The sequence below is a fragment of the Suillus subalutaceus genome, assembly GCF_016647625.1.
Source record: "Suillus subalutaceus strain FC151 chromosome Unknown DFJ58scaffold_283, whole genome shotgun sequence".
Taxonomy (NCBI): domain Eukaryota; kingdom Fungi; phylum Basidiomycota; class Agaricomycetes; order Boletales; family Suillaceae; genus Suillus; species Suillus subalutaceus.
In genome coordinates, this window is record NW_024540532.1 from 1 (window position 1) to 13,933 (window position 13,933).

Sequence of the window (13,933 nt, forward strand, 5' to 3'; positions counted from 1 at the left end):
CCTAATCAATGCAGTTGCCTTTTGCCGGGCCTGCAAGTTAGAAGGATCGGTCCAGTTCAGTATATACCTTCGACCATCCGGTGTCGATCTCCGAATCCGCTTCTCTCTCGTCCGATCCTCCGGATCTATCCCAAATTCCTTCGGACTAATCACGAGGTTTGCGGATGTCTTCGACAAGGGAAAGGCTGGTCAGCTTCCTCCACATCGTCCTTATGATCTGAACATAGATCTGGAAAGAAGGAACTAGTCCTCCCCTCGGAACTATCTATTCTCTATCCCCGGTCGAGCTTGCAGCCTCCGGAAGTTTCTTGATGAAATATTGCCTCTGGACTCCTCCGCTCCTCATCCTCTCATCACGGAGCTCCGGTCCTATTTGTCAAGAAAAGGACGGATCCCTCCGCCTTTGTGTGGATTTCCATGGACTCAACCAGATCACTAAAGAAAGCACCGATATCCATTACCCTCATTGCCGACCTATTAGACTCTCCGAGCCGTGCTAAAGTTTATACCAAAATCGACCCTCCGATCCGCTTATCATCTCGTCGGATAGCGGAAGGGGACGAATGGAAGACTGCCTTCCGAACGCGCTATGGCTCCTATGAATGGTTGGTGATGCCGGAAGGTCTCACTAACGCTCCAGCAGCATTCCAGCGCTTTGTCAATAGCGTGTTTGCTGATATGCTGGATGTATGCGTTATCGTATATCTGGACGACATCCTCATCTATTCCCATGACCTTGCGTCCCACAAGCAACACGTCCGAGAAGTACTTCCGTCGACTCCGTAAACATCGTCTCTATGCCAAACCCGAAAAATGCGAATTCCCATTCCACTTCCCGTTGAATATCTCGGATATCTCCTATCTCCGGACGGCTTAAACTATGTCGTCTGATAAGATCCAAGCTATTACTGACTGGCCGGAACCTCGGAAAGTCAAGGATATCCAATCCTTCCTCGGATTCGCAAATTTCTATAGACGGTTTATATTCAACTACTCGGATATCGTGGTTCCGTTAAACACGGCTTACACGCAAGGATGCTCCGTGGAACTTTTCCGATGAATGTCGGAAATCCTTCGAGGAACTCAAGAAAGCCTTCACTACGGCTCCGGTGCTTACGCACTGGATGCCGGATGTTCCTATAGTTGTGGAAACCGATGCCTCTGACTACGCTATAGCTGGAATACTATCCATAGTATGTCCGGACTCAGAGCTTCGTCCGGTAGCGTTCTACTCTCGAACGCTAACCGCTCCGGAACTTAACTATGACACCCACGATAAGGAACTTCTAGCTATATATGAAGCTTTCCGGACCTGGCGACATTATCTAGAAGGCTCGGCCGAGCCTGTAGATGTTGTCACGGACCACAAAAACCTTGAGTACTTCGCCACTACCAAACTCCTCTCTCGCCGTCAGGCCCGCTGGTCGGAATTCCTCCATCAGTTCAATCTTGTCATCCGCTTCCGTCCCGGAAAACTCGGAGTTAAAACCGGATTCCCTTACTAGACGCTGGGACGTCTATCCCAAAGAGGGGGATAAGGACTACGCTCGAGTTAACCCTCATAACTTCCGTCCGGTATTCACGTCCGAACAGTTAGCTTCGTCCCTACGAGCCTCAACCTTAGCAACTCCGGTTCTTAGAGCAGCTGTTCTAATGGATATTGATGACCTTCGGAAAGACATCCTGACCGCACTTCCTAATGACCCTATTGCAACCAACCATCTTCCAGTACCTTCAGATCCGAGATGGACAGTGGACGATAGGGGTTTCCTCCGTTGCGACAACCGTATATATGTCCCAGAATCCGATAACCTTCGACTTCGCGTCCTCCGTAATACTCATGATCACCCCTTATCCGGACATTTTGGTCAAAACCGAACCCTAGACCTCATCCGACGCGAGTATACATGGCCGGGTATACGCACCTATGTTAAGGACTACGTCCGGTCCTGCACTACCTGCGCCCGAGCCAAGGTTCCGAGACATAAACCCTACGGATTGCTCAAAGCAACTACCCATACCGGAAAAGCCTTGGAATTCCATATCCATGGATTTCATAGAGCAACTTCCGGACTCATCAGGCTTTACAGCCATCCTCGTTATCATAGATCGTTTATCCAAACAAGCAATATTTGTTCCGACTCACGATACCATTACCTCTCCGGATCTCGCTCGTCTATTCCTACTTCATGTGTTTTCCAAGCACGGAGTTCCGTCCCATGTCACCTCGGATCGCGGTACAGAGTTTGTATCCCACTTCTTCCGATCCTTAGGAAAAGCATTGGATATGGTCCTCCACTTCACATCCGGATATCATCCGGAAGGGGATGGACAAACCGAGCGTGCCAACCAAACCCTGGAACAATACCTTCGGATATATTGCAATTATCAACAGGACAACTGGTCGGAACTACTTCCCTTAGCAGAATTTGCCTACAATAACGCTCCAAGTGCTACTACCGGAGTATCGCCTTTCTTTGCTAATAAGGGTTATCATCCGAACATATCCGTCCATCCGGAACGCGATCTATCCTCCATCCGCGCTCGCGACTATGCTATAGACCTCGACGACCTTCACCAATTCCTTAGAGAAGAAATGGCTCACGCCCAAGAAAGATATCAAGGACCTGCGGACGCTAAACGGAAACCTGCTCCGGATATCAATATCGGAGACCAAGTCTTTGTCAAGGCTAAGTACTTCCGGTCCACTCGTCCGTCTAAGAAACTCTCGGAAAAGAATCTAGGTCCGTTTGAAGTCATATCCCGTCCGGGTACCCATTCCTTTACCATCCGACTTCCCGAATCCATGAAATCCGTCCACCCCGTCTTCCATGTCTCACAGCTAGAACCATCCGTTCCGAACACAATTCCCAATCGGATCCAGCCTCCTCCACCTCCGGTCGAAGTCGACGGAGAACCAGAATATGAGATATCCGAAATCCTAGACTCTAAGCTGGACCGTCGTAGAAGACAATGCCAACTCTTATACCTCGTCCGATGGTCCGGATACGAAGGAACAGACGAAGAGACTTCATGGCTACTAGCCACGGAACTCGGAAACGCGTCCGATCTAGTCTCGGATTTCCACACTGCATATCCAGACAAACCCGGTCCTATTGCTATACAATGAATATACAAAGCGGATATACAAGTACATTAGTAGCAGAGAAGGCAGATCCGAAAATCCTCAGCCATCCATCTCCATGTCCCCACCCGATCCGGATCCGGATCCGGATTCATCAACGTCCTTGTCAGTGGCCTCAGAACGAGCCGCCTCTGTAATCCGGATTCCATTCCGGATCCCCTCAAGAAGGATGGTCTGGAACTCCCTCTGCTGCTCCAAAAACGCCTCCAAGTTAGTATTCATCCGCTCTATAGCAGTCCTACTCCCTTCCGCCGCTCCGATGCTCTGCTGGAGCAATCCGTTGGTCCGAGCCAGTTCCGCTACAATGCTATTAGCGGCCGCGACCCAGGCCTGATCATCATACTCCACTTCCACCTCATCCGCTACTACCGTCTTCATATCCGGATCCGGAGTCGGACTCTGCTGGCGCTTCTTACCCTTGCCTCTCGGAGATGGGTTCTCAGCAGCGCGCTGCCTCTTCTTAGACTTGGAATCCGTAACGGTTCCAGGTCGTCCGGGACAAGGAGCCTTGTCCTTCCGGCACGCGTTACAAGCCTTGATCTATCCGAATGTTAAGAGTCACGGATCCGAAGATTCAAGGATGACTTACCAAGGAATTGCTATCCGCATCGGACCACAGACAGGCCCGACCCTTCTTAGCGCAGCGGGTACAAGCCCCATCCTTATCCGCTGAGATGGCGCGAGACTACGGATCCGATAAGGGACGGATCCGATAGAACAAGTCATAACTCACCATTTCCGCTACTATAGCCCTGCGCCTAGCCTCCTCCGCTTCCCTTCGGGCCTCAGCCCGTTCAATCTTCTTAATCCCTGCCAAGCGCTTCCGTTCCGCCTCTTCCGCTTGTTGCTTCAGCTTTTCAGCCTCTTCCTCCTTCTGAACCTCGGCCTCAGCAGCAGCCAGCGCGGCCTGGATATCCGCCAGAGTCTGCTTAGCGGTCTTCTTAGAGCCGGATCCGTTATCAGTCATGGTTGAGATAAGCTAGTGGTAGTGAAAAAGTAGGGAAAGGAAGGAACACCCTGCGACGCTTTGGCATCCGTATATCTGTCAGAATCCGAACTCAGCAACTTCTCCCATCAGCTTCTCCATTGTCTCGCACTCATACCATCCGTTCCGGATCGCTGATTCTTGTGCCTCTAGGGATCGGCCCTAAGGGGGGGATACTGTCATATACCATATATCCGGTTACAGATCCGATGATCTGGATCTCAGATCCGATCCAGATCCGATGAACATATCCGTCGTCCGGTCCACAGATCCGCTTTGATTCTTATTTCATTTCCTGTTCATATAACTCTAACTATCGTTCATCTCCTTTCGGTATTCCTGTACACCGGTATACCGGTTATCCTTTACTTCCGCTATGCTTACTGATCCGCTATGCTTACTGATCCGCTACACTTACGAATCCGCTTTTACTTGTACTTCATTCCCGGTTCATGATTCGTGATCCATCCAACTTACCAATACGCTCCACTTAGACTTTGCTTATACTTTCGTACATAGCCTCGCACCTTTGCTTATTGATCATTCCGTTAGCTATCCGTAGTATATAAACCTTTGTATATGCGCTGTAGTAGATCAGTTCGAATATCATCTTAGATTGCACTCATTCCGTCTGGACTCTGAGTCCCTCCGTTATCCATCCGGACTTGAGTACGCTACTCTTGTCTACTCCGAGACTTAGGATAGATTCCTATAGTCTACATATCCGCCTCTGTCTTCGGACAGTCCTCACCCGTTAGTTTCTAGTCCGGATCCGATCCGGATTGGCCGTTACTCTATATACGCGATACTTTAGCTCTCTGAAATAAGGGGCAAGACTCGGGAAAGGGGCACAGCGCACGAGCTGAGGCCGAAGCCCTTCGGATCCGATACTACTTGAGTACGGTCTTAACAGAAGTGGATGATGAGTTGTCTGAATAATCAAAATCTGGTAAGATTGGACATATTTTTCTGCTGTGTCTAGGCATCTGAGTTGGAGATGAGAAATCAATTGTAGGGAAACAAAAATTTAGACAGATAGTGGGAGATAGAGAAGGATGTAATTGGTCTGGTGAAGACATTGTAGTATTGTTGAAGTTTACTCTGAAAATTGCTGAACATAACTTGCAATACTTGCAATACTGCATATTAGTATGCAGTGCCCTTCCTGTGGAAAGCACTTTCAGAATGATATAGGTGTTCTACAACATCTAAATCAAGCTACCTTGCGATGATTCAATTGGAACAACAACTTGATTCACTTCTCAGGCCCACCAGTACAATCCCTGCTAGTGGAACCTCAAGCCTCACTACCAGAAGATGAAATGAATTTCAATGACACATGCATGATGGAAGATCATCCTGGGCCAGAGCATGAGAATACTGTTGTAGAGGCTGATGATGGGGAGGAAGTGGTGTTTTATTTTGGTGCAGCAAAGACCTGGGGTAGAGGAACCATGTTCATGAAGCAATTTGAGTCTGACGAGTATGCTGAGGAGAGGGTGAGCAATCTATATTTTCCATTTGCTAGCAAACCTGACTGGGAGATGGTGGCATTCCTTCTTTGGTTGGACCTCAGCATGGCAGACATTGATGAGTTTCTCAAGCTTGAATTTGTGAGTCCATTTGTGTTGCATCAGAATTTCTGAACTGAGGTGAAATTAAACCAGAAAACTACCACTTTCATTTTGCTCTTCAAGAGAGCTCTCAGGATGCACTTAAATGCTACCATCCCCACCTCAATGGAAGTATCAAACAGTCCCTATGGAATTTCTGACAATGAAGACTCCCCAATGTATGTGCTAAAGGATCCCTCCAGGCACATATCCCTCTTGCTCTACTTCCAGTTGCAAAATTTATTCATAGGGTCATGGTGTTCTGGCAGACCGGTGTGAAAGAGAAATAGCGACTAGGCTTGTTAGAAACTAGCGCTACTTATCCAAATAAGCGCAAGTGTAGTAGTCGACCCAAGAGGACTGCTATTGAAGCAACTCCCTTCTAATATGCAAGGGTAGCGATAGCATGAAGGACTAATAACCTATAGCGACCTAAGACAAAAAACTGATGAGTAGTGCTATAGCGATCAGCAACAAGTGAGTTCCGACAGAGAAATGTGCATATAAGTGAGATGCGCTATGCAGGTTGTTTTATGCGATAGCGCTATGCGACGTCTGACTAGTGACAGCGAGAAGAAATCAAAGGGAGCGAAAACAAGGAGTAAGATAAGACAGTGCAAGTGAAATGCCTGATAGCGACTAGATTATAGCTTGACTACTGATAGCGATCCCGACGTTGCGACAGTCAAACTTAAGAGGGAACTTTAGCGACACGCACTTAAAGCAAGTCAAGCGACACACGATCAAAGAGATTGGCAAGAGCGGAATCGATTGCACCAAGACTAGGATATAGCGACTAAAGTGACTCTGACACCAGCGAAGGTCCGGGGAAGGGAAGTGATATACTGTATGTACGACGAGCCATTTTATCATACTGCATAAGTGTTCGGGATGCGCAGGTGAGAATAGTAGTGATACAGGCGAGAGCACGATGCGTGTACAGGTAATAAGACATGTAGCGCTGCGGAACACGAGGATACATGTAATAAGACCTGCGACTGATCAGTAGCGACAATTAAGGACTAATAACGCACCAGCGGAGGTAGGTGGACATAGGCGGGACATGGGAGGACAGAGTACCTGGGCGTTGGACCGGGCAGCGCGCTATGGGAGAAAAATGATTCCAAAGCGGATAGCTTGGGAGTTTGATAGCGCTGGTAACTAGCACTTTACTCTTTTCCTCTAGGCAAGGCAAAATATGCCTATGACACTCATACACGCCTAGCGCTGGTATGTTTGTCACACTGGTTGCTTCATTAATGCATTGATGTTGTGATTGAGCTGTTGGAGCAAGCTGCATGCCTGGCATGCCTGGGCATCATGATGAGTGATCCAGCAGGGTTCAGCAGATACTGTTTCATGCCCATTGTTGCTTATGTAACCGACACTCCAGAGGAGCTTGTCATTGCTTGCACTACCACGAATGCATTGCCTGTCACTATGGCTACATGTGCCAACTTTGGGGACCTAGACCGATGTCATGCATGGTATGTGACTCATACCATGACATATACACAGCAGGAGTAATAAGGAAGGTATAATATACCAGAATGTATCCTATCACCAAGTTCCCTATCATTTTTCCTTCATTTCTTAGCTAGTATTTTCACTTTCAAACTTCACTTCTATTTTTTCCATGTGTTTCTATTTTGTTTCATGGAATTCTATCTCTTTCCATTTTTCTAGGCATATTTAACCATCACACTTCCTCTCCAGCCACAAAGCATGTTTGTAAGCTTGACATGTGACTGGTTAATAGTCTGGTTTGTAAGGATTCAACTTGACTCATCATGTTTTTGTCAGGATTTGTCAGGATTTGTAAGACTTGCAAGTGTATTTATAATCCACTTAGTAAGAAGGCTGATTCAGCTCACTCAAAAGATTGGTTTGTAAGCATGTTCTTACCAATCCATGGGATGACTCATGTCTTTTATTCATCTTTCTTTGTAAGATTACATTGTATTAATAAGCTAGTTAGTAAGTAAGCTGACTCAACACACCAAAAGGACTGATTTGTAACAATGTTCTTACTAATCCATGTGCTGGATCATGTTTAGTAAGATGGTGTTACAGTCAAGTATGCCCCTATTCATTTTCTTCACCTTACTTGTATTACATCATGTGCTGCATGATGCTGCCACTAGACTTATCTCTGTTCCATCTTATCTGTATTAAATCACGATCACTATCATGCTGTCGCTAGGTGACCTATTCTTGCTATCTGTGACTCATCTCTTATCTTTGGCTCATTCTTGTTCTCACGCCTGCCCTAAAGCAGTTACCAGTTACTATTTAAACTCGTTCTGTACACTGTAGTTCTTTACTTTAATCTTACTGAGTTTTACCTGGAACTTCCTTCACTTAAGACTCCAATCTTAAGTCGTCTGAACTTGATTCAAGTCAAGGACACTCTCCTTGATTTGTCTTACGAACTTCTACATACGTAGGAGTCTTTGAACTGACCTTAGCCGACATCGCTTATCATGTTGCTATATGTCAGAACTATCTCAGTTCGTAACAGATGGCCTCCAAAAAGATATCTTCCCACTTTAAACCCTGTTCTCAAATCAAGTGAGATTATCTAAGAAATAAAGTGCAGGCAAAACCAGTGCCTTGAAGTAACACTAAGAAATATCTATCCAAGTTATATACTACCTTACAGGGGTTGACTATATAACAAACCAATCTACTAAACTCAAACTAAACTTCACACAAACAAATAACCTCTCTCTTTTATAGGAAGGGAGACACAAGCTAAGAGAACTACTTCACACTGAGGCAAACTTTCTTAGGGTGAAACAAACCTATTCAATCGACAAAGGCCTCAAAGTAAACCTACAGAGAGAAAACAAGAAGGGGACATTTTTAGGTAAACCCTCCCAAGAACTCACACATTATCTACCACAAAAACTAGAAAAGTTGTAGACCATGTACTTAAGGACTGATAAGAAGTCTTATCCTATATAGTTATACTGTTCACTATATACACGTTGTACATAAGACCCTTAAGTAAGAGGACACCATCACCCTCTTCATAAAGGCTCATCTACACTCACTAATATCTAATATTCGCAAAGTTACTGCATCTGTCTCCCCATCTGAACTCATGGCATTTTTCAAGAAATGCAAGCAATATCACCTCAACAGTATCTAACAGTCATTCTGGATGAATTAGGGTCACTGCAGATCCTTCCTCTTTCCTGACACCAGAGTCACTCCATCACTTTCACAAGATGTTCTTTGACCATGACTGTGTCTGGTGTATCGACATAGTCAGTGCCAAAGAGATCGACTTTCGTTTTTCATTGCTTCAGATGTGCACCGGGTATTGTTCTTTCAATGAAGGAATCTCTAATTTGAAGCAGACTTCAGGATGAGACCATCACAACATCCAATGCTATATTATTGGCATTATTGCTGGTGCTGCTCCTACCCAATTCACAACTGCCATCCAGGCCCTACTTGAATTCCTGCTCAAGCTGTGCAATTTTCTGACAAAACACTGATGGAGTTAGATTACTGTCTTTGACTCTTCTACGAACATCAACAGGGTGTCATTGATGCAGATGCCCAGAGAGGAAAGGATGGTGGGTTCAAATTGTGGGCAATTCCCAAGCTAGAGTTGCTGCAAGGGGTGGTGTTGAGTATCCGGTTGCATGGTGCACTCATGCAGTAGTCTGCAGATCTAACCAAACATGCACATATCACTATCATTAAGGTGCCTGCAAGAGCTGGAAATAACCATGACTATGATGCGCAAGTGTGTCACCACCTTGACCATCGTGATATAGTAGATCTGCTTCACACTTCACATCTGTGAACAGGAAGATCATGTCATTGATATGGGTGATGAAAGTGATGATGAAGACATCAATAGCAAGACAGTCTGACATTCCATCAAGGACTATTTTTCACGTACCCATTAACTCATCAATGGTGATCATCCAGATGCACCTCATTCCTATCCCACATTCTCAACTTCTGTAGCAGCTTACAATCTTAGCTAATCCCACCCTTATAAATATGACTGTTAATAAAGCTGCTGACTACTTCCTGCTTCCCGACCTTTGCCCTGTAATATCTTATTATCTGGACTGTATTGAGACACATGATGACCTCCCCATTGGTGATAGGTGCTGAGCTCACCCTGGTTGTCCCCTTCCTTTTGAACATATTCAAATCTGGTGTAAGATGCAGATCCAAGATGCAGATCCAATTGAAAAACTTCCATGATGCAAACCAACTCAAGCCCTTGCAGGCACTACTGGCAGAACCACCCTCAAAGAACTGGCCCTATGGTTGGTATGATTCAGTCATTATTAATTCAGACAGAATATTAAAATGACCAAAGAGTGGTCTTGAAGGATGAGCCATTCCAGCTCCATACATGATTTTGATGATATGATAGATGTAGGGCATTGTATCACTCTCCTCTGTTTGATTTTTCATCCAATCATACAACTTTTATATGCAGACATGTACTATGCCTATGTTATATATTTAGATGTGGTTGGATTAGATAAATCAACTGGTATGCATGTCCTATGATAAGCCTATCAAGCAAATGGTGATCATATTGGTAATGTGATTAGAGTCACTCAAATACAGGCACCTGTCCATCTTATCCCTCAGTTTGGTAATGTAGCAGAGTCACGATTGACTGCACAGACTAGTACTGAATCACTCCACCACATTTTTCTTAAACAAGTTCTGGAACAAGCAATTATTCTATGCCCTTCATGAGAGATCTGGATAGGGGCTTGAGATGCCATTCATGTGACTTAGTTGATCAACTTGATATAGACTATTTTTTGGACACCTTTATTCTTACTGGACCACTCCATTATTACAAAAGGCAATGGGAGTTTCAGGTACCCCAGCAGTGCATGTCCTCATGCCATTTCCTCCAAGACCTGTGAATCACTATATGATGGCAGCAATTTTCAGATCTTTCACTGGCAGTTCATCATACTATTACACCCATGCAAGCCAACAGCTGCTTGGTTGAAATCTAATTCCAATACATATAAACCAGAAGCACAGCCTCCTTAGAACTTGAACCCAGTGCTTAGTAACCAGAGTCAGGCAGACAGTATCACACCATCAAGTAGGTGACCAGCTCATTGTTAACAACTTAAATAGTAACAGGCTTCAGGCAAACCCAAGGAAGCCGACCATCTCACAACTGAAAGCATGTTTGATGGTTTGAATAATGTCATTGTCTCAAGAGGTAAACATGATTTATTGTTGAACTAGACTGAATTTCTCATCATGTGATAATTGGCCAGGCAAATGTTACAATACTATCATGATGCTCTTTAGCAAGTACAAGTAGAACCAATGTGCTTTCCAATGTTTTGTTTGACAAGTTTGTGATCATGTTGAACTTGATTGACAAGGATGAGGCCCATTTCTTGAAAGCAAAGTTAGTTTATAACATTGTGTGAATCTATGCAAACCTGATCATATAATGTAGGATGTCATATTTTCCATGCACCATGGTCCTCATTATATACTCCCCCCACCCAGTTCATGACCAAACGACAAGTGAGATATTGTCATATACCATATCCCCGGGTACAGATCCAAAGATCCGAATCTCAGATCTGATCCAGATCCAATAGACATATCCGTCGTCCAGGTCCACAGATCCTGATCTAATCTTTGTTTCATGTCCTGTTCATATAACTCTAAGCTATTGTTCATCTCCTTTCGGCATTCCTGTACACCGGTATACCGGTTATCCTTTACTTCCGTTATGCTTACTGATCCTGCTACACTTACTGATCCGTTTTAGCTTATACTTCATTCCCGGTTATGATATGTTATCCGTCCGACTGTTAAGACCGTACTCAAGTGGTATTGGATCCGAAGGGCTTCGGCCTCAGCTCGTGCGCTGTGCCCCTTTCCCAAGTCTTGCCCCTTATTTCAGAGTACTAAAGTATCACGTATATTGAGACGGATAAGTCTCGTAACGGATCTGTTATGGCTTCCGGATATCGAACGTATATAGTAATGGCTAATCCGGATCGGATCTGAACTAGAAACTAATGGGCTAGGACTGTCCGAAGACAGAGATGGATATATAGACTATAGGAATCAATCCTAAGTCTCGGAGTAGACAAGAGTATTGTACTCAAGTCCGGACGGATAACGGAGGGACTTAGAGTCCAGACAGAATGAGTGCAATCTAAGATGATATTCGAACTGATCTACTACAGCACATGTACAAGGGTTTATATACTACGGATAACTAACGGAATGATCAATAAGCAAAGGTGCGAGGCTATGTATGAAGTATAAGCAAAGTATGTGTACAGCATATCGGTAAGTTGGATGGATAACGTATCATAACCGGGAATGAAGTCTAAGCTAAAGCGGATCAGTAAGTGTAGCGGATCAGTAAGCATAACGGAAGTAAAGGATAACCGGTATACCGGTGTACAGGAATGCCGAAAGGAGATGAATGATAGTTAGAGTTATATGAACAGGGCATGAAACAAGGATTAGATCAGATCTGTGGACCTGGACGACGGATATGTCCATCGGATCTGGATCGGATCTGAGATCCGGATCTTCGGATCTGTACCCGGGAATATGGTATATGACACCGACTTACCAATATGCTGTACACATACTTTGCTTATACTTCGTACATAGCCTCGCACCTTTGCTTATTGATCATTCCGTTAGTTATCCGTAGTATATAAACCCTTGTACATGCGCTGTAGTAGATCAGTTCGAATATCATCTTAGATTGCACTCATTCTGTCTGGACTCTAAGTCCCTCCGTTATCCGTCCGGACTTGAGTACAATACTCTTGTCTACTCCGAGACTTAGGATTGATTCCTATAGTCTATATATCCATCTCTGTCTTCGGACAGTCCTAGCCCGTTAGTTTCTAGTTCGGATCCGATCTGGATTAGCCATTACTATATATGTTCGATATCTGGAAGCCATAACAGATCTGTTACGAGACTTATCCGTCTCAATATACGTGATACTTTAGTACTCTGAAATAAGGGGCAAGACTCGGGAAAGGGGCACAGCACACGAGCTGAGGCCGAAGCCCTTCAGATCTGATACCACTTGAGTACGGTCTTAATAGTATATTCGAACTCATACCTTTCCGAGTTACTTACACCTATCATGCCTCCAACCAAGACACAAACAACTCTGCACGCAGTTGGACTTACCTCCCTCCGTCGTAATCGGACACCCATAGTCAACACCTTCACCAGTTTCTCTCAGCGACACGTTAGTCGCGGACCCGCTCAAACCATATCCGAACTCCTTAATCGTCAACACCTGGAAACCCCTACGCGCACTCCTGCCGCAGGACCTCTGGACGATGATGATGATCCTGATGATGGTGATGATGATTTCCCTGGTAATCCACCCGATGACAACGGTGGTGATCCAGATGATGATCCGGACGATGATGACGATGAAAAATGATGGCCTAAACCCACAGGACCGCATTATGCTTTGACTATCAGAAGCCATCGATAACCTTGCTCGCAATAATCGTCACGCACCCACATCTGAAGATTCCAAAGTCAAGGTCCGCGAACCAGATACCTTTGACGGATCCGAACCACGGAAGCTCCGTGCGTTCTTCGTCCAGTGTGAGCTTAACTTCCAGAGCAAGCCTAAGGCCTTCCGTACCGGAAGGGCTAAAGTCAACTTCGCCCAATCCTACCTTAAGGGTATGGCTCTTGAATGGTTTGAACCGGATATCCTGTCCGATGATTTGGACGATCGTCCGGATTGGATGAGCGACTATTCCGCGTTCATGCTTGAACTTCAAACCAATTTTGGACCTCACGACCCATCCGGCGATGCAGAAATGCAGCTCGAACAGCTCCACATGCATGACGGACAGTGCATCAACAAGTACATTGTGGAATTCCAGCGTCTTGCTTCACAGGTCCGTGGCTGGGGCGACGGAGCCTTACGACGCCAGTTCTATAACGGACTTCCGGCCCATATCAAGGATGAAATCAGTCGCATGGGTAAACCCTCTACTCTTTCCAAATACAAAACCCTCGCTCAGACTATCGACGCCCGATACTGGGAACAGAAGGGAGAGATCTCCCGAGAGACTAAACCCGCTTCATCCACTACCCCTAAGCAATCCGCTTCTGACCGGACCAACGCCAATGCGTCCGGATCCGGAAATAACAAAT

The 13,933-nt window shown here is 45.4% G+C and overlaps 2 protein-coding genes across 2 annotated transcripts; both read left to right on the plus strand.

Annotated features, from left to right (window-relative positions):
* Window positions 1–5,476: 5,476 nt before the first annotated feature.
* DFJ58DRAFT_736638 (uncharacterized protein) lies at window positions 5,477–6,033 on the plus strand (the record flags this gene model as incomplete). Its single annotated transcript, XM_041386820.1, has 3 exons — window positions 5,477–5,743; window positions 5,798–5,922; window positions 5,994–6,033. The coding sequence occupies 3 exons, from the start codon at window positions 5,477–5,479 to the stop codon at window positions 6,031–6,033; spliced, it is 432 nt and encodes a 143-aa protein (XP_041235568.1).
* A 2,916-nt stretch (window positions 6,034–8,949) lies between these two features.
* On the plus strand, window positions 8,950–9,120 carry DFJ58DRAFT_671373 (uncharacterized protein; the record flags this gene model as incomplete). The annotated part of the gene is made up of 1 exon (XM_041382949.1): window positions 8,950–9,120. A coding segment is annotated over one exon (171 nt), but the record flags the coding sequence as incomplete, so codon positions are not given.
* Window positions 9,121–13,933: the final 4,813 nt, after the last annotated feature.